This window comes from Corvus brachyrhynchos, unplaced genomic scaffold (assembly GCF_000691975.1).
Source record: "Corvus brachyrhynchos isolate BGI_N302 unplaced genomic scaffold, ASM69197v1 scaffold239, whole genome shotgun sequence".
Taxonomy (NCBI): domain Eukaryota; kingdom Metazoa; phylum Chordata; class Aves; order Passeriformes; family Corvidae; genus Corvus; species Corvus brachyrhynchos.
Genome location: NW_008246057.1, coordinates 2,684,609 through 2,710,479, shown reverse-complemented (window position 1 = coordinate 2,710,479; position 25,871 = coordinate 2,684,609). Strand labels below are relative to the sequence as shown.

At 37.8% G+C, this 25,871-nt stretch overlaps 1 protein-coding gene across 4 annotated transcripts in view; it reads left to right on the top strand.

Moving 5' to 3' along the window:
• SRPK2 (SRSF protein kinase 2) overlaps positions 1 to 25,871 on the top strand; it is a 90,584-nt gene that overhangs the window by 25,204 nt on the left and 39,509 nt on the right. For all 4 annotated transcript variants that reach the window (XM_017745899.1, XM_017745902.1, XM_017745900.1 and 1 more), the window contains exon 2: positions 21,502 to 21,653. In XM_017745899.1, coding sequence (XP_017601388.1) covers positions 21,502 to 21,653 — 152 coding nt within the window. The remainder of the gene's footprint in view (positions 1 to 21,501; positions 21,654 to 25,871) is intronic.

Here is a 25,871-nt window from a genome sequence, read left to right as displayed (position 1 = left end):
AAGTGACTTAAACTCCAGGCTTTGTTTTGATATAAGTGTACATTCAGTAATTGCAATGGAAATGCAATGATCCTGTTTCTTATGAGAACATTTTTTTAATCTTAAGTATAAAATGAGAGTCTGAATTGGATGCCTTCATGTTATATTTCTCGACTACAGCAATTTCTCTCCCCTCATACCATAATTTAATAGAGCAAAGAATCCATAATATAAGCAGTAAGTCCTTCAGAAGCACTCAGCTTTTTATGTTCAAAGGTGGCATCTCAATTTTTCTGCTAAAGCTCCCTGGTTGTGCCGATAAGGCTGCCATTATCTGTAGGTGTCCAACCTTACTGTGTGGGTAGAAGTGTAATGACAGGACTTCATGGGGACTGCAGAGAGCCGTGAGCCGAGCATCCCCTACTGTGCCTTCAGTGCCTTTGGAGTGCTCCCCAGGCAGGCTGTGCCTGGGGTACCTGTGCCTGGAGCTGCCTGTGCTCTTCAGTGTGTACCTGCTCTGGCACTTCTCACACTTACCGTGCTCTTCCCAAACTCCTTGGGACTCGGCGCCAGAGAGGAGTGTGGAGATCTCACCCTGCGGAAAGCCGGTGGATGTGCTGGGCAGCAGGACATGGAGCTGAGCCCGAGGGCCTGGCAGCCAGCCTGCTGGAGAGGTCATCCTGTAGTGAACACAGAGGTGTTGTTCTGGAGCAGCTGACACTGAGGAAGTGCTGAAAGGCACCTGCTGGAGAAATGAAGGCAAATCTGTGAGCCTTTATCTGAAGATTTCCGCATTGTCTGTGTGCAGAAGAATCATTGTTGCAACTACACATAACTGCTCCGTCCATCATCTGGACGGATACAGGCAAGAGTGTTTTTCTGAAATAACTTTGCAATGCAAACTGTTAAAATTACAGAATACCTTACGCTTTTATTACATGACATTACGTGGAAAAAGTGAACATATCTTTGGGCTTAGAGCTTCTTCCTTAGCTCTAACAAGAACCAGCTTACTATCAGTCTGGTTGAATAACCCTGAGCCTGAATACTAGCCTGCTTATCATTCCCAGTATCAAGAACTGTTTATTAAAAGATTTTTGCTGTTCTTACCTTTAGGCTTTTACAGTTTTAACACCACCATGATGCACTTGCAGGTGAAGGCTGAGTCCTATAAAAAATACTGAATGACTTTATTTTGCATTTTGATGTTTGACTGTCCTTTTAAAGTTTTCATAAAATATTTCTTTATCCTATTATTCAGGATAACTTGTCCTTTTAAATTTATATAATTATTTACAATGTTTCCAAATTACTGTAGATTAGATTAGGTGTGAGGAGTAAATGAGATAACAGCTTAAGAGCTGTTTGTGTTATGAGTTAGGTTTAAGTCTTTTTGAAGTATGGCTTACCATGGCAGAAGAGTGTGCCCACATTTATAAACTTTCAGTGTGGATTAGACCCTGTATTCAGACATGTTTTGATTTAGCTACAGGCCCTATCCTGGGAGAATTGAGGGCAGATTCTGTGGTTCTGAAAGCAGACTTCCAAAACTGTCACTTGCTGTTCTATTCATACACTCTCGCAGCAGTAATTTTTGAACTTTCCTGTCCTTTTTGCATGTTTATTTTAGGAGGCTGGTTCTGCAAAACATGGCCTCCTTTGGTTTGAACTGGTTATTGAGCTGTAAAAATGGGACCTGCAAGAGTATATTTCTAAGAAAAAATACTTTTAAAGTTACTTGCTATTTTTGATTTTTTTCTCATTATTTTGATTTAGAGGAAAAATATGGAAGAACACATTGTTCATAGCCACATTCTCTCTTAAGCATTTAACTTCTTGCAGAGGAGTTTGTCCAGTCTTTGTAGCCACTAGTGCAGCAGCATACTTAATGACACAATCATTACATGCCTTTTTAATTTGATTTACAGTAATTTTTAGCTTGTAGAAGTTGAATTTACTAGTTTTATTTAGGGTCATGCAATTTTACAGTAAAAAAAAATTCTGTGAAGTTTTAAGTTGAGCAAATTATTGTGGGTCATTTGGGCGTAGTTCCTAATTGTTACTTGATCTGAGATAGAAGGAAGCAGGCAGAAGAATTGTTACTTTATTTTTGGCCATAGACTAAATAAAACGAGCATGTTTCAAATACCTATGCTTTTCAGGCTAAATAAAACCAGCATGTTTCAAATACCTATGCTTTTCAGGTAGATTGCTTGGTAAATCTGGGGTTTTTAACAGTTTGGGCAGTCTGTTCATTTTTAGAATTGATCTTTTCCAGCAGTGAATTACTTCCCACTAGTGAATTTCTTCCAGTATCTTTCAAAGAGCAATGTAATTTAAGTTAAAAAAACCAAAATGTCAGGAGTATTGCAGGAACTGTAGGGATTTCTCTTAAGTCTATATCCATAAACCTTTTTTAGGCGTGGAGTCATATGCTTGGTTGCTTAGCCTTGCAGAACTGTCAGAAGCTGAGAAAACCAAAATGTAGCAATTCATTTCATGTGTGTTGCCACACCAGTATTCTCGTCTGTATTAAAAAATAGTATGGCTTTGCAGGCCCTACCCCTTCACTTGTTTCTGTCCTGGCTCCTCCACCTCTGGGAATGGAGCTGCCTTTCAGGTGATTAATTCAGTTTACAGTACCTGTATGAGTAGGAGAATGCTGTAGTTCGAGCTCTCTCTGAGGTGTAGTCACATGTAGCACTAAGAGTACATGCATCCTGGTTCTCATTTTCTCTAAAGAATTTAAAACCCCTAACTCTAAAATAATTAATTAAACAACAGTAAGTAGAGCATGGGAAGTAACAGTGCAACAAACAAGTCATGTTTTCTAATCTTTTTACTTCTTCCTAAAGAACCATTCCTGTACAAACATGCAGCCTGACTGCTGTATTTCAGTTTTAAAATAAAATCCTTACTAGGGCAGTTATAAATATACAATTGGTAGGTAATTGAAAGAAAATTGAAAGTTTTGAATTTCCCTCAAACCTGTTTTCAGATAATTTTCTGTGTTTCTTAGAGGACATCTGTAATAAAGTTTCTCACTATGATTCCTGAGGTCCTCACCCCCAGTATTTGTGTGACCTTGAAATCCTAGATTTGTTTTTTAAGGAGCAAATAATGCTGTTTTATTTCACAATGTGTTTTGCACTGCACATTGACTGCAATGCAAATTTTTGCCATTTTTTAAAAAATTGTAACAGCAGTTTTGCTCACATTGTTTCTGGTTCCTGAGAATTTCCTCAACCTGAACAAAGTTTTCTTGCATAATTTTGTCATCTACAGAATCAGTATGATTATCTTTTGCTTTTGTTATATCTGACAGACTAAAAAACACCTGGAGCTTAGAAATTCTGTGGTGGCTGTGTATCAAATCTGTTTTTTAAAAAGGTAAAAAACCCCTCAAAATTATGTATCTTTTGAGGCATCTGTGTTGGTGTTGTGTGTGCATGTTCCTTTGCTTGTATATGTGTATATTCTTGACATTTTCATTTCGCTGCAGTACCCAGAGTGATGATGCATTCTGGTCCTTCCTTTACATATCAGGGTTGAGAGTTTTAAGAACCATGTTTTGCAAATTAGTTTTGCATAGGCCCTTAAGCAGCCTATACTTTGCAGAAGGAGAGAGGGAGTGCTTAATTTTTGTCTACTCCTGACATTTTGTGACGAAGATTGTGGTTTACTTTCATGGAGATAATGTATCCCTTAACTGAATATTAAATATGATTACCAGAGATAAATGCCTAAAATAAATGGCAAAAAAGGAGGGGCCGAGGCTGAAGGGGCAAAACAAAGACGGGTTTTTTTGCCTCTCAACTGAAGTAAAATCTTTGTACCTACACACTCCTCTTGCTGTGATCTCCGCTCTTGAACCAAAACCCTTTCTTTTAGTGGATGCTGTGGTACCTGCAGTTCCAGTCACAGTTCAAAACCAGGCAGGAGAACATGAGCTAAGTCACATTTCTGATGTCTCTGTTTTTCTTTAATTGATCTAAACACTTAGCAGAGTCAGAAAATTTACAGGAAATAAATGAATGAATCTTCCTGTTTATATCTTACGACTGTTTTCTGCTCTTGCTGGGCTGGGTGAGCTGGAGGATCTGTGTGGAGAGGCTGGAGTGAGCAGAGCCTTGAAGATCAGCAAGGGAGTATTCCTTCACCTATCTTTGTCCTACCTTAGATTTGTATTTTACTCTACAGATGGGAAAAAAAGCCCCAAACAGACGTGAAATATCCACAGGGCTTAAGCCCCACTTTATAATAACAATTTTGCATCTGATCATTGATTATTATGAAGTATTATTTGTAACCATTTCAACACCTTGTAATTGTGTGTTAGCACGTAAGGTAGTGTGGTGCTTTTTCCAGTGGGATCTGACAGAAAAAAATTTTAAGAAAGTCAGAGCAAGCTTCCTGAGGTTTACCATGAATTTTAAGTGCAAACTAGTATTTTATATTTAAAAAGCAGTTTTCATTTAAGGATTAATTCCTGTTAATTTAGTTGTATTTATTACCCGTGTATTTTGTATGTTTGTATTTTGCCCAGTTGCTCTTAAAATTCCTGATGGTACTGACAAATGTGTACGTTGTTCATATGGAGTGGAAAGTACACCTTTTGTGGAAGGTACAGCTGAGAATGCTGCTGAATGTCAGACTGTGTGAACAAAGATCACTCTGGTGCTGGAGTTCTCATTTGCACGAAGAAGCAGCTGCTTTCAAACTAGTATTGGTTTTTTTATTCATTTTTATAGATCTTAATGATTCATAAAGATTTTTTACTTTTTCTTTAATGATAGACATAGGTAAATAACAGGCATCTCTGAGAAAAGCAGTTTGTACAGAAATAGCTGAAGGGAAAATTTCTTTTTTATGTTATTGGATTAAGTTGCAGCTTGCTGTAATTTTGTAGGATCTTTATTTGGATATATTCCAGTCACCTGAAAAATAATAAATAACGTTATAAAGTCCAGGTCTCTTTGCAGTTGTAGTAATGAAATTAAAATAAAACATACTACACTGCAAAACTTAATAAAATTTTCAGTATATTGCCTTGCTACAAACACATGGATGACTTCTACTAATTTATAAATTGCCTGAAGAAACTGCTATCTTCTCTAGACTGCTAAGCAAAAATCTTCTTTAAGCTTGGAGCTGTCTGGCCTACACTGATCCTTGGCTTCTGTAAATAGCTAGCAATGAAGCCTAAATGATTGATTTTAAAATTGTTCTCAATTATCTTTACCTATTGTCACTAGGATTTTATTAATGCAGCTGTTTCCAGAGAAGTACAGTTTTTCTGATCAAAACTTGTGCCCTGTGTGGTTCATTTTATTCATATTCTGGGAGTGTAAACAGTTACCACCCGAATTTAGGTAGCCCTGTCTTTCAGTTGTTACACTCTCCCCATAAAAAAGCAAAATTATTTTTAATAAAGTTTATTCATTCATTAATATAGCACTCATTCACTTGAAATTAAATGCCTATTTTTACTAGTCACCTAATGTGTAAATTGCCCTTTTTTTCTGTCATTGTTGTAGACAGTTGAAGTCAACTCGGTTTCTAAGTTCTAGTTTCTAGTCTCCTCACCTTTCTGAATTAGGTAGGTACATTTTTATCTTCCTGGCATATGGCTTCAGAATTGTGATTATGAACACTATTCTCTTCGAATTTAGTCTGTACTACCTAGTATTTCATGTTGATACTTTCTTCCTGTCAATTATTTAATCTTTAAACTTGAATTTCTATGAATGTGATGACTGTTTTGAAGTCCCAGGTTATATTATAAATTGCATATGTTCTTTTCAAGAGAGATGACACCTGAGTAGTATCTTTGAGCCAAAGATAAAATTATTTTAGAGAATATGTCTTCTCTGCATTCTTTTGCAAAGCATATGTTTTTTGGGGCTGTCCAAAGTTAACTAAAGCAGAGCGGGAGTCTTTGTGTATGACTTTGGTCAATATTTTTAATTTCAGGTCTCTTACAATTCTAGAATCTTACTTATTTAAAATTCATGAGATACATAATTATTTTTATGTAAAATGATATTTTAAAAGGAAATGTCATTTCCTTTTAGAGCTACTGATTAATCTGCTTCTATTTAAAGATCTAATAACTCATACCGTAATCACACTCTCGTTAGAAAATAATTAGGTGGTTCTGGGGAGTCACAGTTATAAGAGCTAGTCATAGACCTGGGATGTTAGAAACAAACAAAAAACCAATCAAATCTTTGTTTTCCAGGAGATACAGAGAAACTTTTTTTGATTATATTATGTGATGGAAGTATGTGCATTTCTTCTTTTTCATTTTTGTCTTTGTGGATCTTGGTCAAAAAAGCTACATCAGCCCCAGTTCACCATACTCATACCAGCATTTTGGATGTCAAAATGGCAAATGAAATTCAGCCTAGATGAATGTTGAAGCAGTACACACTGAGAAATAATCGTAACTTTTCATATAAAATAAAGGATTCTGAGGTGATAATCATTATTTAGGGAACTACTGGTGAAATAGATGTTTCATTAAATCATCAGCTTTGTGCTCAGTAGTGATAAAAAGAGGCAAATACATGATTAGAAACAAAGGAGGAGACAACATCGTAGAAAATGTCATTGTACCAAAATACATACCCTCCACACGTTGCCTGTGGAATATTGCTTACAAAGAGAATAGCATGACAGGGTTCAGGGAAGAGTGAAGGGTAGGATCTTGAATTGTAGAGCAGCTTTCCTGTGAGGAAAGACAAAATTGAGTAGGACTCTTCAAGGCTGACAAACAGATGGCAGAGGGTGTACAGTAGATGTCTCTTAAAATTGTGTGCCAGGGAGAAGGTGACTGCAGAATGAATGTTCGCAGGCTTTCAGGACAAGAATCAGAAGAAATCAGTTGAAGCTACGAGATGGCAGATACAGAGCAAACACAAGGTCATGATCTTTTGGAAAAGGTGTAAGTGTGCTCTGAAATTCCATGCCATGCGAGATGGATGTTAGAAGTTTCCATTTGCTCAGAGGGGAACTGGATAGATTTGCAGAGTAAACATCAGGTGGGAGTTACTAAATACACAGGAATCCCATCTGGTGGCCTCTGAGCTGCTATTTTCTGGAGACCATGAAACTGCTTATGGGAGGAAGGATCCCTGTGTGCTTAGTTTGCTCTTATGCTTTTCCTTTGACATCTGCATGTAGCTGTTTTTCTGAATATAGGTTATTGGTCTGTCTAGATCACTGAACTGACCTAGAATAGCCTTTTTAATAACATTGTACTCAAGTTCCTGGGTCTGCTCCTTTTTATGGGATTTCTGCCCTCAAGATAATTCATTCCAGTTAATGTTTGCAATTTTAAAGCATTTTGTTTGGAAGAAAGACGATAAAGGTGAGAAAGATGGTAAGACTTGACTCTAGTAATAGATTTTGGGTATTGGCTTTATGGTATAGGGAAGAACTAGCTACTTGAGGTAAAAATTACGTTTCTGATTGTGCAGATCAAGGATTTGAATCAGCTTTTGAGTCTTTCTCATGTTGTCTGCACGTGGAGAGTATGTGTAGCCTCTGTGTCTCCCACTCTGATATTTCTAGTAATAAATACATCCAGACAAAAAAAAAAAAAAATTGCTTAAGAGCAGTAGTTCTTTTCAAAACATGTTACCTTTGAAACAGTGTTCTAAGAGAGTCTAAGAGTGGTGAGAGAAATTAGACTTAGTTTTTTTACTTCTACGTGAAAGTCTTGGCAGCATTTACCACCCCTTTAAATAGTCTTGAAAGGTATTTTGTGTTAGTCGTTTTACAGTAAGCTGCCTAATAAAGTTGGTTTGGTATTGAAAATGTATTTTGGGCATCATTTAGTGGGTTGTTTGCTGTTTAGAAGTTTGACAGTGTCTCCTGATCTCATGCCTGGTGCTGAAAGATGAGCACCAGCATGGGTTGGTTGCCCATGAGAGAGGTGGTAGAATCTCCATCCTTGGAGATATTCCAAGTAAGCCATCTGGAGATGGTTCTGGACAGCTGACTCTAGGTGGTTTGGCTGGAGCAGCAAGGATGTTGGACCAGATGATCTCCAGAGATCCCTTCTATGCTTGTGGACATAACACAGTTTGTGTTCAGAGGAAAAAACTGACACCAAACCCCCACCAGAATTGTGGGGCAGTGTTTTTATGGCAATATTTTAGCAGGAAATTTTTTTAAAGGGGGTGGGGGGAAAGAGAAGAAAGACATGCCATCCTATTAAAAGAAGGGGAATGCTGAAGGTTAGGTTGGCTTTCCTTTGTTTCAGATTGTGTTACACAAAGTAGCCTTCATAGTCTCCTATCATGCCTTTTTTAGAGTAAGGCCCTTAAAGGAATAAATTAACTTCTAGTTTTTTCACAGGGCAATTGAAGAACACATGATTTTATTTACTGATGAAGTATGGAGCTTGTCTGTCTTTTTGATTAAAAGCAAGGAGAAAGGAATATACTGAATTCCACATACATGTGCATTTCCTATGCTGTGCTTTTGAGGCTAGTAATAAAAATGTACTTTGTATGTGTGATAGAAACTGTCTGAGAATACTTAAAGCTGCTTCAGCCAGTCTGGAGGCCTCCAATGAAATCTGAATGTTGTATATATGTTCTCTGTTGCATATTATATAAATATTACTTAAGCTCATTTCCTGCTTACATGGAAGCTATGTTGGCAGTCGAAATCAGGTCCAGTTTCCATGGCAACACAGTGGCACTGGGAGAAAGGCTGATGCTGTGCTGTGGTTGGTATTTTTATGCAAGGGAAGAGATGCAGACCTACATTTTTAGACAGGAAATGTATTTCAAGGCACAAAAGCATCTAGCAACTTTTATAAATTTGTTGGATAAGTAGATACATCTAATAATAGAAATTGAAACCTATTGTTTGCTGTTTGCAATAGAAAATAAATTTTTAGTTTTATCTAACATTACAGAAAGCCACTGTTCAATATATACACAATTATAACTGCTATATTTGCATGGAAATAGCAAGGAGACGTATGTATGTACTGAAGACAAAGGAGGTTTTGTACTGAGGCAAAATGGGCAAAACAGACTGAGGCATAGTCTCCTAGCCTTTTCATTCTAGTTTTCACCTTCTGAAATCCTTTCAAATCATTTTCACAAAGGTCTTTGCAGACTTAAAGAAAAATGCTGTTCTTTTTTTTCATGGTAGTCCTTTCACTCTAGTTTTCTTTACTATTTCTGTATTTCCAAAAGATAGTCCTTGCTTGTTTGTTCTTTCAGCCCTCTGTTATCCTTCAGCGGTACTTAGTAGTGGGACTCATTAAGGGCAGGGAGTTCTTAAGCCTGCAGTTTTGATGTGACTAGGGTGAAGCTTTGCTCATCTTGACTGTTGAGTGGGTGGTTGAGTCACCAACCCTGGAGGTGTCTAAAAGATGTGTAGATGTGGCACTTAGGGACCTGAGTTAGTGGTGGACTTGACAGTGCTGGGTTAATGGTTGGACATGATGACCTTAAAGATCTTCTCTGACCTGAATGGTTCTACGATCTCTTCGACTTTCTGTATTCCTCCTACACGCAAAGTTCTTGCTCCACCTCAGGGAAGTGGGATGTTCTGAGAAGATGAACTGAACTGGAAGCAGTATTCTTTAGAAGTGTGAAGGGCTCTTTTCATCCCTATGAATCATCATCTTTCTTTCCCAACCCTGGCACTATACAGTTAGTCTGTGTCTGATGTTGCCTAGCAACAATTCATCAAATGTCTAAAAGGGAACTGATTTACCCTAGCTAGGACTCTTGTAGAAATCCAAGTAGATAAAATGTTCGTGGAAGAATATTAGCCTCTTCCTATGTCTGGCACCCACACTATCAATCAGGATTAAGCTCGATTTTACAGCTGTCCAAGGCTTGGCTGCCTTGTCACACTGATGATTTAAGGATGTCTCATTTTATAGTGGAATATCTCCATCCCATCCTACAATCAGCCTGTGCTTCAGCTATCATGTTTTCAGAGGCTTAGCAAATCATAACTCTCAGTGATAGCCTGTGTGCACAGTGGCACTGACCGCATATACGCATCCTCATTTAGGAGGAGAAAACCAACTTTGCCTCTGCAGTAACTACGTGTACTTAAGGGGAGATGAACCTTCTATGCTTCCAGTTCTTAGCTTTGTCTTCTGAAACACAGTGATTCAACTCAGAGTTTCCTTCAGCTCTTTTCTATTCATTATTACTGAGAGTCTACATAGGTTGAAGACTTCTCTGAGGCTTGTTACTGAGCCAGTGGCAAAGAACACTTTAACTGCCTTTGACACTGTCTCAGTGAAAGTCATGGCAGTGGCACATCACAAACATGTAGTGTGTCATAGTTTTAGCACCAGTCAGATCAGAAGCTGTGTCACCAACATAAACCCTAAACATTTACATTTTCGATAGCAGTAAGCTTGCCATGTTCCTTGGACCTCAGTTTCTGCTTGTAAATGTCATGGGTTTGAAGTCATGCTATCAGGGTCCTTTACTGCCATTAGAACTCAGCACCACGGTGTTTCTCATCTTTATTGTGCCTTGCCAATCATCCTGCTCATTTGACTTTTGAAACCTAGAATAGAAAAGTTGTTCACTTTTTCAGACAGCTCTGTGTGGGATCAGGTGCAGCAGGCACCATTGTCCTTCCGAGAAACCCTGAGATAAGGTTACCCCTGGAAAAGAAGTGAACTGGAGGCTGTAGCCTCGTGGAAATAATAGTTGCTGTCCACTTCCTGTTGTAAACTGGGTCCAGAATTTAGCTTTACAAGGTGAGCTTCTTTTCCTGAGCTGTAGAGTTTACTGCCCTGGTGGAGGAAGCTTCAGGCACAGCGTTCTGGTAGCAAGGCACAGGATATGGAAAGATCTCACTCGCAGAGGCAGGTGCCTCTTGAAGAGTTGCATTTTCTCTACAAAGGAGACAGTTCATCTGGGATATCACAACAGCTGGGATTCCTTGAATGCTTTTCCACCATGGATGAGACTCTCTTTTGCTGTTGGAAGTAGGAATATTCCAGTAAGTGAGTCATCCAGCATCCATGCTGTGAAGTAAAGCATGCCAAGGCTGGGATGAGTCAGATGGTCTGATAACCCTTATTCTCAGGCTTACTGACACAAAATGGATTCTGAAAATCTCAACAGGAATTGTCACAGTATTTAGTATCCAAAATTGCCTCATTCAAGCCAGCTGGACGGTGCTCTGTAATACTGGGGTGACTTTCCTAACTGCTGAGTGGCTGCTTGCTTGTTGAAGATCCAGTCAAATGAAAGGTCCTTCACTTGCAAGCTGTAAAAATAATAGAAGGCTCTAAAATTGCTTCTACAGCCCCCAAGACAAATGGTTGATGGGCATAAGGGATAGAAAGGCATTTCCCTGGAAACATCTGGAAAGTCAAAGGGCTCATGGAGGAGCCTTAGAGACTGAGAATGATGACCTCTTCATTGGGGGAATGTGACAGGAGAGCATGCTGAATGCAGTGGCTTTTGGAAACAACATCTGCAAAAAATAAATAAAATATACCATGTTCTATGAGGTTGTTGGACAAGAGATCAACTTAAGTTTTGCATTAAGAAGTATGAAAAGTAAACTAACAGCAACAAAAAAGAATATCAGAGATCTAGGCACTTAAAAAAAGATACTTTTTAACCCAAGGAGCTTAAGTAACTGCTTTCCTAAAGATCAGTTTATCAAAGTTATGCAAATAAGAGTGTGTTTTCATGTGTCTGAAGAGTAACAATTGTTACTGCCTCTATGAAGACAAGAAGACAGAAAGATTAAATGGTCATGAAGCTAAAACCAGCTGCTTGTTATTTATCTGTGTTGGTGAGAATGAGTTTTTGTGAAAAACATATCTGTGATTTTTCCATTTGCTTGCTTTTGACTGCAGCTGGACTTGGCAATCTTTTTGCTGCTTTTACTTACTTCTGTTAGGAAAATCAATGCTTAATTTAACATGAATGAGCAATATACAGAGAGAAACTCAAAGCAGACATTTCATATATTGTACTTATGACCACATGTACCAAAATGGAAGAATATAACTGACTATTGAACACTAGCAAAACGTTTTTGCATGATAGGCATTTTTCCAAATTTTGTCTAATAATTAAGTTAAAATGTTTTGAGTTGCATATTTAGCTTTCTTTTATCAGTTTTACTGATACTGCAGTGCAAGCTGGGTACTTTCATAAAATGCTAGTAGGAATTGCGAAGAGATTTATTAAAACTCTTGTTTTATAGAGGAAATGCTACTGGAATTTGGAAGTTTTGGGAGAGGAGTTGTGTGTTTTTTGAAGGATTGAGATGAATTCTTTATTTAAGAAAGCCTGTTAGTGAAAAGGAGTTATGATTGTTAATGTAAAGAGTTCATGTAAGATGCTTGTTTCAGCTTGTTGAAACCAAGGTTAACAAGGAGAAGTTAGTTATCAGAGTTCCAACTGGTGCATTCAGAATTTATCACTGCAGTGAATGTTTGTATTTGCTGGAGACAGAGAGGTTCTTCTAATTGCTGACTTAGTCATGCAACCTTATTCCGTCCCTTTTCTCATTGCCTGAAGAACTGAGTTCCCAGACATAATCCAGAGTATGATGCATTCGCACTTAACAGGATGAATGGGTCTTTTAAACATTAAGTAAACATGGACATGAAAAATGCATTTTTGCACTGAGATGATCACATGAAGTCAGGATTACATTTTACCAGGGTGCTTTAGGGGTCAGGAAGAAACAGCCAACCGAAGGCAAGAGGTACTCTGCTGCTTGACTGCATTTGATATTAAGTGAAGGGTTACAATTTTACTGTTCCTATGAAATCTTTTCTACTAGGCCGTTAAATAGGTAAAGAGGGTGTGAAACACTGCATTTATTGGTTTACTTCAGCTCATTTTGCTTCATTTGTCTTCAGTTATCTTCATATGGTTTATAACATAAAAATGGAATATATACTTCCTTGAAGGAGTTACTGTCCTGTGATAAAGACTAAATCCCGTATTTTGTAATTTAGTTATGAGTTCATATTTCAGTCCATATTTGACCTCAAAGGGTCAGTTACTTAAGTGGTTTTGGTGCCAAATCAAGTTAAATCTGCTAACTACTCCAGGGTCAGTTAGGGCTGTTGGAGAGCAGAGGGTGCTTCTTCCCCCTCTCCTTCAAAACTTGTAAATTTGTTGCTAGTGGCAACTGTAGGATACTGAAGCAACAACAGCATGTTTTCTGAATATATCTTATTAATAAAAAGACTAGAGACACTATAATTTAACATGCCAAAGAGAAAGGCAGAAATTAAATACTACAACATAACATGCCAGAAAGAAAGTAAAAAATTGATTTCCATTTATACACTTGTGAGTCATTCTGTTAAAAGTAATCCATCATGCGGCCATAGTGAGAGGAAAAAGAAGTCAAAATAGCGTCCATTTCTGTCACTGTCTGCCAGTGTTTTCTGTCAGGTAATCCTGTTGGTCAGAAGTGGAGGTTCCTGCACATAGATAGAGGAAGAAGCTGTGCAGCATGAGAAGAGACTCTTGTTGCAAGAGGATTTGAAGAAGGTGAAGCTTCATGTGTGGTTTATGAGATTAGTTTATTTTTTAACTAATTTTTTATCATTGCTTTGGAGTGGTATTCCATGTCTGACGTACTTCAGGTGGAGGTTTTATTTTGACATGTTAGGATGCACATATAAGGAACTGAATTCTCTGTTGATTAGTCCATGGTACATGGATTTATGACAGGTGTCTGTTTCTCCTCTTTGGCTCTTTGGAATTTCTTAATTTGTGGTAGCCAAAAGCTTTGGAATTTCTTAATTTGTAGCAGCCAAAAGCTCTTGTGGGACTTACTGATGAGACTTGGGTGTTGCCAGAGCAGCGGTGGGAGATGGAAATGCAGTATAACCACCTCCATGCTTATGAAATGTAGCCCCTAGTGAGTGCAAGCAACCACAGTAGGCAAATAGGGCATGAAGAAAGGCTCCTCTCCATAGGAGGCCATTCCACTGGCAGAGTGAAAGAATCAAGTACATGTAACCCAGGCACCAGACCGTGACATCTGGGAGCTGCTAACAGAGGCAGTGGACAGACTCAGTAGTTGGTGCAGAAGGGCACAAAGAGGCACCCTGATCCCCAGTCTCAGTAGTGAACTCTTGCTCAGGGTTGGTCTGGTCATGCCTCAGAGCTCATTCCCCTGTAGCTGCTGGAGTCACTGCATGGAGTCACACCTGTGACAGGGACCTCCATCCAGACAAACCTGATGGTAGGTGTAGCTCTTTAGGTGTCAGGTTGCCCAGTGCGTGATGCTTCTCTGTGAAGCTGGGTCTGATAGTCACCTCTTCTGCAGAAGGTGTGTTACTGATCTCTTCACTCTCGTGATCAGTGACAGGACTTGAGGAAGTGGCGTGAAGTGAGTCAAGGGAGGTTTAGGTTGGATATTAGGAAAAAGTTCTTCACCCAGATAGTGGTTGGGCACTGGAACCCCATGGAAATGGTCCCAGCACCAAGCCTGACAGTGTTAAGAATCATTTGGATGAAATGTTCCGGCACATGATGTGATTTCTGGGGCTCTGAAGGACCAGGAGTTGGATTTGATGATGCTAGTTGGTTCCTTCCAACTCAAGGTATTCTATGATTTTAACATTCTCAGCCTTTATAACACTTTACTGGTGACCAGAAATACAGGTAAGGTGCTGAGTATCTATTCATATATTTTCTTTTTGTGCTGCCAGGTGGGTCTTTATTTTTTAATTAACTGTTGACTTTTTCTCTTTGCAAGTCTGTAATGAATGACTCGTCTGGAAAATACAACTCTGCGGGAAAAGCAGTATTTGAGGAAGAAAACACATGACTTTGGCAAGTCCAATTAAGCCTGAGGCTTTCTGGGTAGATTTGGCTTCTGGTTGACTGTCTTAGTAACAGTTTAACAGAATTGCATTTGTTTGACAGCAAAACTTCATTTGGGACTGACTTTCAGAGCTTGAAACCAGTTACTTCTGGGAACTTGCTGTAACTGTGTCAGAGAAAGGCCATAAGAGTTGCCTCCTCAGCTTGGCAGACTTTACTTCTTCATCCTAGGTGTGATTTGATGTAATGGTAGGCTGCTACTGGCTCCCTTCAGCTCTGCCCATGGTGATGTGCTCTTCCTGTGATGCTGGGCTGGGGTGGTGACGTGGTAAAACTGCAGTACTTGCTGCGTGAAATGGCATTTATTTATAGTAGCTGTTGTTTTGAACGGAAGAAGGCAGTGTTCCTTGGCATTTCACTTGGACTTTGAGTGTGCCCAAGGTGGCCTCCAAAAGACTAGTAAGCAAGATGGGAATGAAAAATTCATTCTGTGTTTCTGTTTGAGGTTATGAAAGCTACTGTGTCTCAACCTGCTCCGTTCCGGGATGGATTTTTACTGGTGCTTCTGTTAATGTTTGATGGTAGGATAGTATCTTTGGAAGGAATGTTAACAGTCCCAGGAGGAATGATAATTTTGTTTGATAATGACCAGATGTAGAAACTGCTTAATGCTTATGACATACCAGCTCTCTCTTTTTATGCATAAATTTGCTAGAATTGGAGATTGTAGTACAGTTTTGTACCACAGTAAGAACACAAATAGCGCTTTTCATACAAAGCAAAGCTGTCCCTGGGAGTTCACATCAACAGTTTCTTGGAGTTAGGTAAAAACACATCACCTTATGCCCTGTTTCCTTCTGGGTTTGTAGACTTTCTTTCTGAAAGCAGTAAGATGACCTCTGGCATAATTAAAAATAATGATTAAATTACAAATGATTTATCATAACTATTAAAATTTAAAAATATTCTGAATTACAATCCACTTAAAATCTTACTTAAAACATGCGACATAATTTTGTTCATTGAGTGATAACTTCAGAGTTATTTTGATATTTTTTATGGTTTTTGTTCTTTGTTTTATGTATGTGGATTTTTTTAGAAAGCCTCCATTTAAGGCTGCCTCCGGTTCAAAGAGCTCAGTGTTAGAAGGCACCTGTCTAATTAAGCTAAATTTGCATTTGGGAAAAAAGAGCAGGCAAGAATTCAGCTCATAAAGCAGACACCATTTGAACAAATGAGAAAGAGATCCAAATAGCTGAGTCTCTAAGGAATTAATAACAGCTGTAAGAAATTTGTGTATAAAGATTTCAGACTTTTAACTCTACAGAACGCTGAGAGCCTTTCCCAGGAGCACGAAAGCTATTGCCTTCTGGAGCTGGACAGAAGCATAGCTGGAGCTCCTTCCAGATGGACCCACACACACTAGTAGATTTCATAAAGCTCCCATCTCTTAGGAGGCTTACAGCGTAATTCTTCTGATGCTCACTCTCCCCCTTGCTTCCTCTTTTTACCTCTTCAGATTGAAATTCCCTGTAGAACCTCTGTGGACGTGTCAGAAGGTTCGTAACATTGTTAGAATATAGTTTATTCCATATTTTATTTTATTAGGTATATGAAGAAGTTATTTAACCTAATTTTAATTGCATTTTCTGTTAGCAAAAAAAAGTCTTTGGTTGTGTTCATCTGAAAATCTTAGGGAAAGTTTTGTTTTCCCCTCAGATTGAGGTAGTTCTTAGCTTAATCTGACCAATTTCTGTCTCACAATTTTTTTTCATTTGGCACAGTCTGTTTCCTTCTGAAAAATGCTTTCCTAAAGTTAGGAGAATCGGGTGCAGGTTTTAGTAGTCACCATGTGTGCAGTACAGTGTTCGTAGTGAAGGACTCCTGCTGTTGCATTCCTATTCCCCATGAGAACATGAGGATTTCCTCAGGTAGTCTTGTTCTATAGCAGTCTTGCCTGCAAGACATTCTTATCCACTACTTCATAATAAAAACATACTTTTTGTCTATGAGGGTTTTGGATAAAGAGGCCTGAAGTCTGCTTTGGTTTTGAGTAATGGAAATGATTCATTTGTTGAGGAAAAGATGAGGTGACTGCACAAGGACAGACCCAAGGTGCACCTACATTCCCTCTGGCCAGGAGCAGTTGCCTGGGGAGGAGTGCAGGGTTTGGGCCCCAGTGTGCTGAATACTGTTCTGCATCCAGCGGTCTCAGGCTGCTGGGCTTCATGAGCCAAAGGCGCTCCTGGGTTAGCCATCAGTTGATTTTTCTTCCTTGAGTTTTTTTGAGCCCTATTTGAACTTAACTAACTTTTCTTATGCGTGATATCAAAGGGAAAAAAGTTCGCTTTAGTTTTTAACATCATATTGCATGAGTAATTTTTTTTTTTTTGCATTTTCTGTCACCTTGGCCCAATTTGTGTGGGATGAGGCAGTGGACAGCCATTTCCTATTGGCTTTCTCTGTATCTCTCAAGATTTTGTAGCACTCTTCCGTCTTGTTTTCCTGGCTGAAGAGTTCTGGTATGTTCAGATGCTTCCCATATGGAAGGCATTTTGTGATTTTAATCACTCTCACTGCTCTTGTTTTACCTTTTTCAGAACAGAAGAATAACAAATGAACCCACAACATCAACAACAGCAAAAAAATGAATGGATTTTTCTGGATTTCTCATAGTATAATTTTCTCAGCATTTTAAGGTCTGAATGTTAAGGAGATTGCTTTTACTGTTGGCTGTTACCCAGTGGGAGCATGAAGCAACATGTCCATGAGGGAGAATAATAAAATTAAGTTGTCGGAAATGTTGTGTTTCATAACAGTGGGCAGTTGGTTTTTTTGTGAGACTCCATGCAGGGTTTTGACGTATTTTGCTTCAAGTTCACTGCAGAGGAGAAATACTTCAGCTTTTCTTTTGTCTTTTCCTAAGTATTCCCTCTAACAGCAATTTAAAAATAGGTTTTAATTGTGTTTTTATTGGACTTTGCTGTAAATTTATTTTTGTCCACAGAAAAGGCAGTAATTAAAAGACAAAAAATGCTGGCTAGTGTTTGCTAATTGTTTGTAGTGTTTCTTTCAATACAATTATAAGGTTTGTCATTGTAGCCTGTGGAGATGGTCAGTTCTGGGCATACCTGCTGACAGAATACTGAGACTCTAGAATGGTGTGTCGTCTTCTTCTGTTAATTAAGTGTTTATGCTTGGATGGTGATGAGCAACCTAATAGTGGTAGACCACAGAGTACCAAGTGATTACTTCAGAAAAAAGAAAAGCAGGTTTAGTATTTATCTCTGCATGCATGTGCTACATAATGCACATTATTACAAAGCATTTTAGGAGTAAGAAAGAGTAATAACTTGAAATAATGGTTGTTGAATAGCTCTTGATGTTATGATAGTATTTGACAATTATATTTCTGAAAAGGAAATGGAGATTACAGACATGTTGGTGAATCACAGCTTTCTAAATGGTTGGGTTTTTTAATGCCAGTGATGTTTGAAAATCTACTCAAAAGAAAAATAATTTACATTTTAGCAGACTATACTGGAAAAAATGAAATCTAAGCTGAATAAACTGTATATTCATGCCATAAATTGCAAATGAAGATGTTGTTAAAGCATTCATCATGACTTATCTTTGCAATTCGATAAAAGGCCTACTAAGAAATAGCAACATTGGAGTTCTCTCACTGATGTCCTTCCTAACACTGTGGAACTGTGAATTGGCAGAAGAGCTGGATTGGGGATGCCAGGATGAGTTACTCAACCTGTAGGCAGAATTTAAGCTGTCAAGTGAAGTGTTGAAGGCTTGATCTCTACATATACCCTAGAAAAGTAAAAGTGAACAAAACTAAAGAACAACAAGAATCTCTTGCTAAGAATTCTAAACTAGAGGAAAAAATTGCCAAAAATGCAGAATTAGCAGTCAGACTGATGTAACTCAGCATGTTGCTTTCCTTCCCCCATGTTTCTGTACTAATATTTGATTGCTCCAAAAGGTGCAAGCAAAGCTAAATGGACAAATCAAAGATCTTCCTCAGTTTAAAGCAGTGTTTTGTTATTTGCAGATAAAAATCATAAATCCAGAAGGAAATAAGGTAGTATTCTTCCTTTCTTCCTGGTGTCCACAAAGGACAGTAAGAAAGCAGTCCTGAATATAAAAATCAACTGGGATTGAAGACAGGAAAAATAACCCTTTTCAAACCAAAATCAAATACAGTAGCTTGAGAAAGACTCAGAGCCAACCCTGTTTTCTTAACCTGTTTCCCTAGGAATAAATTTATCTTGTGGTTTTTTTGAAATCCTGTGCTGGATACTTCTGTCTCTCTCAGAGGGAGATTCTTGGAATGGCTTAATATTTATTTGAAAATGACTGACAAAATGTGTGAATCTCAATTCCTGAAATGCTTCTGATTCTCTTTAAAATCTGTCATGTAAAGAAATAGAGCAAGTAGTTGTCATTTTAAAAACCAAAATCAGCACAATTTCAACGAATTTTTGAACTTATACCCCCATATTGCATTTCCCTACCCTACCCTGGGCTTTCTATAGTTGTACCATTTCATGTGACCAAAATAGTAACATGGAAACTTGTGGTCAGAACAAAGGAAGATGATGGTACCATCCAAAATAAGGAGTCCAGGCACTGATGGATGTGCCTCTGTTCCTGGCATGCTGCTTTCAGATATATTGATGAAGTGCAGACTATTTCACTATGCGTTCTTTTTTGCTGCTTGTAGAATCATTTAGGCTGGAGAATACTTTTAAGGCCATCAAGTCCAACCATTGGTTTTTAATTTTTAAGAGTTCATAGCTCTTGATCTGTGTATCCAAAATGGTCCTGTGCCTAGCAGATGAAGTTTCAGGGTTTGTAATGTAGATCCTTATATGTATGATGGTTTGTTGGATTAAAGCTTTCAGGTCAGGTGTGGGAGCTGTCAGCTTGCTGACACTCTGAAACCTGGCTGGTTCATGAAACCAGGAGGGCCAGTAATCTGGTTTGTGGTAAGATTAGCTGGTCAGAGGATTTGCTGCACCTTGCATTTGCAGTTTACTTTCCTCTCAGTGTACCAGATAAAGACTTCTGTAGGGAGCCAGAAATGAAAGAGGGAGGCAAACAACCAACATAATTTAAGTAGGAGCATTGCAAATATATTTATTGTTTCTCCTACAAATGGATCCCTTCTTTCTCTTCTATTCTGTCTAGTTTCATGTGGTTAAAAGTTACATAAATTTATTTACTTCGTTAGATTTCTCATCGTAACTTAAATCATTGATAAATTAGTTCAAAATACTCCTTTTAAAATCTGACCATTTACTGATTGAAGAATTTTATTATCTGAAAGGGGTAGCAGGCAGATAAATTTGGTATTCCATGCAGCTTGCAGTGATGTCCTATAAAGCAAAGGCGTAACAGCAGCTGCTGTGCAGGTGGTGAATGTTGCCATTGGAATTTGTTTCTGACCAACCATGTTCTCTTTGACACCAAGTGCTCTGTCTGTCTTGAACAATTGCAGTGTGTAAGAAGAAAAAGAAATTATGAGGAAGGGGACTTAGAAGTGGGATAAACATAAGTACAGTTTTTACTCATGATCAAGGAAGTATTCGGATCTTAATTCTGAAACATCAGCAAATTACAGATTTCTGGGTTTTTTATGACATGAAGGATAAAATACTGTTAATATGGTGTTTTTTAGATGTGGTTAATTTGAAATAGATATAAATGTAAGTTATAGCAGCTTTTGATGGCACAAATGCTTTTAGTTACTTTGAAATTGTATTTGGAAAGTATATACTTTTTATTTGTAAGAGGTATGAATACAAAAAATAACAGCACCAGCCTGTTTGGGGAAGGCTTTCTTAGTTATATGACAAAGAGGTCATATCACTTCAACCCTGAACTTAAGTCTGTTGAAAATGCTCGATTTTGAAATGTGAGTAGTTCATAGTTGTACCTAGTATGGCTTTCTTTGGAACAGGATATAAAATATATTTCACTTTGGTTGTTTTTTTTTTTTAAATTGGAGCTGCAAAACAAGGAAAAAACCCATCTCTTGGTTGGTGGTGTCAGGCTTTGGTGATTTTGTTTTGGTTTTTTTAATTAATTAGTGCATATTAAAGCGTGTGATATGCTCTGGAATGAGAATCGTAGACTACCTAGGAAGATCAGTTTTTTTCTCTTACTTTCTAATAGATGTTTTCAGTATTTTGTATACTGATACAGCTTTCCATAGTGTTGGCAGCAGCTACAGAATGAGAAGTGCATTAAGATTTGGGTCAGTGTCTCTAGAAGATTGTTTCTTGCTGTCTATTCATGAGATCCTTCCTACTGCAGCTAGCAGGCAGGAGCTTCTGAATAACTTGATATTTTTTGAAAAAATACTTCCCAGTTGTGCTCAAGAAGATGGGTCTAACATCTCATTTGCTCATCAGGAATTTCAAAAGCTTGTCTATATCTGATTATGTATTTCATGTATCTTTTGCAAGCTCTTTCACTTGAGACCTGCTCTTGGTTTGGCCAGGTTCCTCTCTGTCCATGCCTCCCTAGTGTACCAAGGGAGATACAAAAGGTGACAATGAGAATGGAGATGCTTCACGGGTTTTTTTTCATTTTTTATTTCCCACTGGTTTTTCATCCCCCCCGAAGGGCTGGGCTACCCTAGTGATGAGGCTAGGCTCTTTACTAAGTGTGCTCTCTCTCCCATTTCCAGGCCAGAGCCTCAGCAGAAAGCTCCCTCTGCACCTCCGCCTCCACCCCCACCCCCGCCTCCGCCCCTGCCGGAGCCCGCCCCGCCTGAGCCAGAGGAAGAGATTTTAGGGTCCGACGATGAGGAGCAAGAGGATCCTGCAGATTACTGTAAAGGTGTGTGCAATTCACCACTGGCGGTGAGGTAAACGCTGTCATGCCAGTCTTGGCTCTTGTTCTTGAGGGATTTTTAAAGAGCTGATCTTTAATTATGGAATTTGCTTATACAAGAACTAGGAACAACTCTTCATTTCAGGTCCCGACGCATAATTGTCTTCAGCTTTAATTTTTCACTTAGCCACAGCTTCTTTATACATTTTTCAATAAATATGGAAGTACTTCATCCCTGTATTCTTCCTGATGTCCTAGTTAGAAGAATAGAGAATAAACTTCCCTTGATTGATGTGAGTTGTAAGAGAAACAAAAACACCCAAACCAAGACAAACAACCCCTCTCACACTCCAAAAGGTTCTAAAATGCCTTGGTGCCTTTAACAGCATTACCTAAAATTATTTTTTAAACTGTATCTTTTTTTTTCCTTTCTTCTCACACTTGCACTAGCTTAAGGTGTTACATGCTTCTTTTCCACATGGTGTCTTCCACAGCTCTCAGCATTGTCTGAGGCTCTCTACATCTTCATTTTAACTCAATTTCCTTAATTTTTGTATTGGTTATATTCAGTTTTAAAATACTGTTAAATGTGTAAAAGCATGACTGCAGTACAGCCGTGTCAATACTTAAGTTTTTTTTAATGTCACTGCTAAAGTTGCAAGTCTGTTCCCATTAGGGTAGAATGTACACTGTACTTACATAAAAAATGATATATAACAGTTTTATCAACTGTGGGTTATCTATTGTAGTAGATTTCAAGAATACAAATATACTTACATCAGAGTTCTATCACTTCAGATTAGTATTTTTGAATAGTCAAAAAGCACTGTATGGACACTGACTATATCTGTTATTCTGTATTCCTCATACCAAGAAACACTTCCTGTGTCAAATATGATAATGTTGTCTTATCAGAAGTTTCTGTATAAGCCTGGGAATGTGCTATTTTAAGAATTCCCCTTCCCAGCCTGGAACAAGTGTTTAATGTTTTTAGATTTAACAATGGAAAGTGACTGTTTCATTTTGGTGTAAGGAGTTTTATTAGTATATTATATTTCAAATGTATAAGTGGCTTAGAAATGCCAGTAGTGAAAGCTAAAGAATGAACTCAAACTAAATGTCGAAGTCTGTGGCAGGGCAAAGAAAAACATGTTGCTAAACCATGCTCCGGTATTTTGGTTTTTTATTATTTTGTTAAAACACATTTGTTCCTTAAGATAACTCTTTCAGTGTCCTTAACATCTTCCATCAGTGAATAAGGATTTGTTTAAACATCTGTGTACTTGTAAACATCCGTATTTCCTTGAGATTAAGCATTTCAAAGCTCTCACTTAATTCTTTCCCGAAGTAAGGGCTGCATTTAATTTCAAACAATCCATTGTTGTCTGTTTTCCAATATCTCTTGCAAAAGTCACCATCTGCAGAAGCTAGATCACAAAACAAAAAAATAGTCTAAGTTGAGAGCCTGCTTATGAGTTACCTGTTTAACTGGAGCAGGTCAGTAGTGAGATCTGTATACTTTTAAAATAAACTACGTGTTACATTAAAAATACTTGCAGGCTTCCTGGAAAGTTAAAGGGAACTCCTGTATGCATACAGGTTCTTCTGAATTCTTCTGATCCCGAGGCTTTGAATTTTTGAAAGTATATTAAAGATGGTTCAAGATTTGGTCCATTTGGATGTCGTGATCATTACTTGTTTCTACAAGAGCAGTGCTTTTTTGCTTCAGTAGAGGATTTACTTATTTTGTGACCCTAATTTCCTGTAAGACTGAGCAGTGCATTTCCTTCTTTCAGTCTGCTGATGTGGAACTGAAGGGAAGGTCACCATAAGGATCTGAATTCCATGACCACATTGGGATTTGTTTATATGTTTTATATTCTATATAGGGAATGAATAAGTTATTTGGTAAAGAACTCCAGGAATGGCATTTAGATACATTTTCCATTTTTTTGAGAGATTTTTTTTTTTAGCTTGAATATCCTTTTCTGTTTTGGGTAGCCTAATCTGTATTTACAGAATGGAAGACAAAGATTTGGAAATTACTATTTATTACTGGAGTGCCTCTTTTATTCCTAACTTGGTCTTCAAAATGGCAGTCTTCCAGGATTTTTGACTGAGGCACAGAGCATACTTATCTCTTCTCAACCCCAATCTGAAATTTCATAGGAGGGAAATTTTGATGACGAGTATATAATTATTTTTTTCAGGAATTCAACATAAGGCCTCTTAGCTGTACTTCCTGAGTATTTTTGTTACTGATTTTATTTTTAAGGTATGTTACTGTGTGCTGGGTTGCATCTTGACCACATTACATCATGATTAGTAAATAGTCATAGTAGTATTTTTTAATGAGGAAAATGGATCAATTTGTATTAGCACCTGATGTGAAAGAGACTGACTAACAGCCGTCTGTGAAAAGCAGACTAACTTCTGTTCCCTGCGGGCTTCCTCCAGGGCCTGTTTAAATCTGTGACATTACTTCCGTTTGTGTCACTTAATTTGCATAACAGGCTTTTCAAATATTTATTTGTTTAAGGAATAGAAATACCAATAGTCCAACTGAATGATTTTTTCAAGGGGTACCTTATAAAGCTAGATTTTCTTCTTCTCTGAAAAGCCTTGAAACACTTGGAGATTTTTTTCAACAGTGTGTTGTGCCATGGGTGTAATTGGAATTTTTTGCTTCTCTGATCATCTTCTTTGCCCCCTGGAGATGTCTCCCATTCATCCAGTTCACAAAGGGAATAATTCCCTATACAAAGATAGAACGAGCCAGCTACAATTACCAACACATTCAGGAGACATTCAGGAATAATGAACTCATTTTTCTGACCCTCTTTCTTGCATGCATGTAGCTAGCTAGCTGTGAGAGACACTTTTTTTTCTGTGTGTGCTGCAGTGAATAGTACAACAGGGTTTGGTTGGTTTTTTTTTTTTGGTTACATTATCAGCAGTGCCACTTATACATTGTATATTTTCAAATGCCAGTATTGTTCTTCCAAAAGCACATAATTTTTATCAGCTTGTTAATTTTGCATGGATGCTTTCTTGTTACTAATATTTAGAAATACTTTTGTTACCATGGACGACTAAATGGTTACATTAATCATGGCATGACACCGTTTTTAAAATACACATAACTAAGTGGGTTGTTACCTGGTTGTCCACAACGTGTACACGCATATGTTGCTGATATGAATAATCAGAGAATAACATGTAGAGGAGTGGTAACAGATTATTTCCAAAACTGCTCCTGTTGTGACTCAGGACAGTGGAAAGTATCTTGTGAAATATATATACTTGTATGCTATATATGCTACCACTGTTGGCATCTGTCACATATGCTGATGTATTGCTATAATTAGTTATGACAGTGGTGTAGGGACCAAAATAACATGGTTTTTACATATATAGTATTGTTATGCTTCCAACACGTAGAATTTACTAAAATAACTTCTCAATCCCCAGTTTATTAACTTGGGAGTCTTTCTCTTATTTCCCCTCTGCTGTTTTCTGTCTGTGATGGGAAGAAACTATCACAAGTTTTTGATTATTTTTGACCCTTTGAAACACAAGTATGCCAAAAGCTATTTGTAGAGTCAGACTTAAAAGGCACTTGTTTGCCTAAACTATTTATAGGAATATATTTTTATCTGTGATGGTGTATTGTGTAGAAGTCTCATATAAATTTTGCAGGTCATCAGATTTGATTCACTTAACAAATGCAAACCTTTTTAGTAATGGAAAGGTAGAATTCCTGTATGTTCTCTTAAGTTTCCTCTGGCATCTATGACTTCATCATCTTGCATAGAATTTTGCGGGAAAAAAAATTGCCAAGTAATTATATTTTTGTTTGTTTGTTTTGAACCAGTCAATAACTGTCTTAAATAATGATCATATTTATCCAGATTGTTAAACGTCTCCATCAGCTGTTACTAGAAGGATGCTTAAATAGACAAAATAAAATTTAGTTTTGTTTTTAGTTTTTGTATTAGTACAGATTCATGTATTTGCATTTATTCAGCAAAATTTCTATAATAATGAAGCTGCAATAGACTTGGGATTCATATGTGGCTGATACTGTTGCTTTTTGTAAATGGACAGTATAATAGACAGCCCTTACTCTCAGTAAGTCCATGTCCCCCCTTCTCTCCTTGAGAGTAAATCCCATCAGGGGTTCCAAAAGTGATCTGGTTTTTGATTTGGAAATAAGGAGTTCCT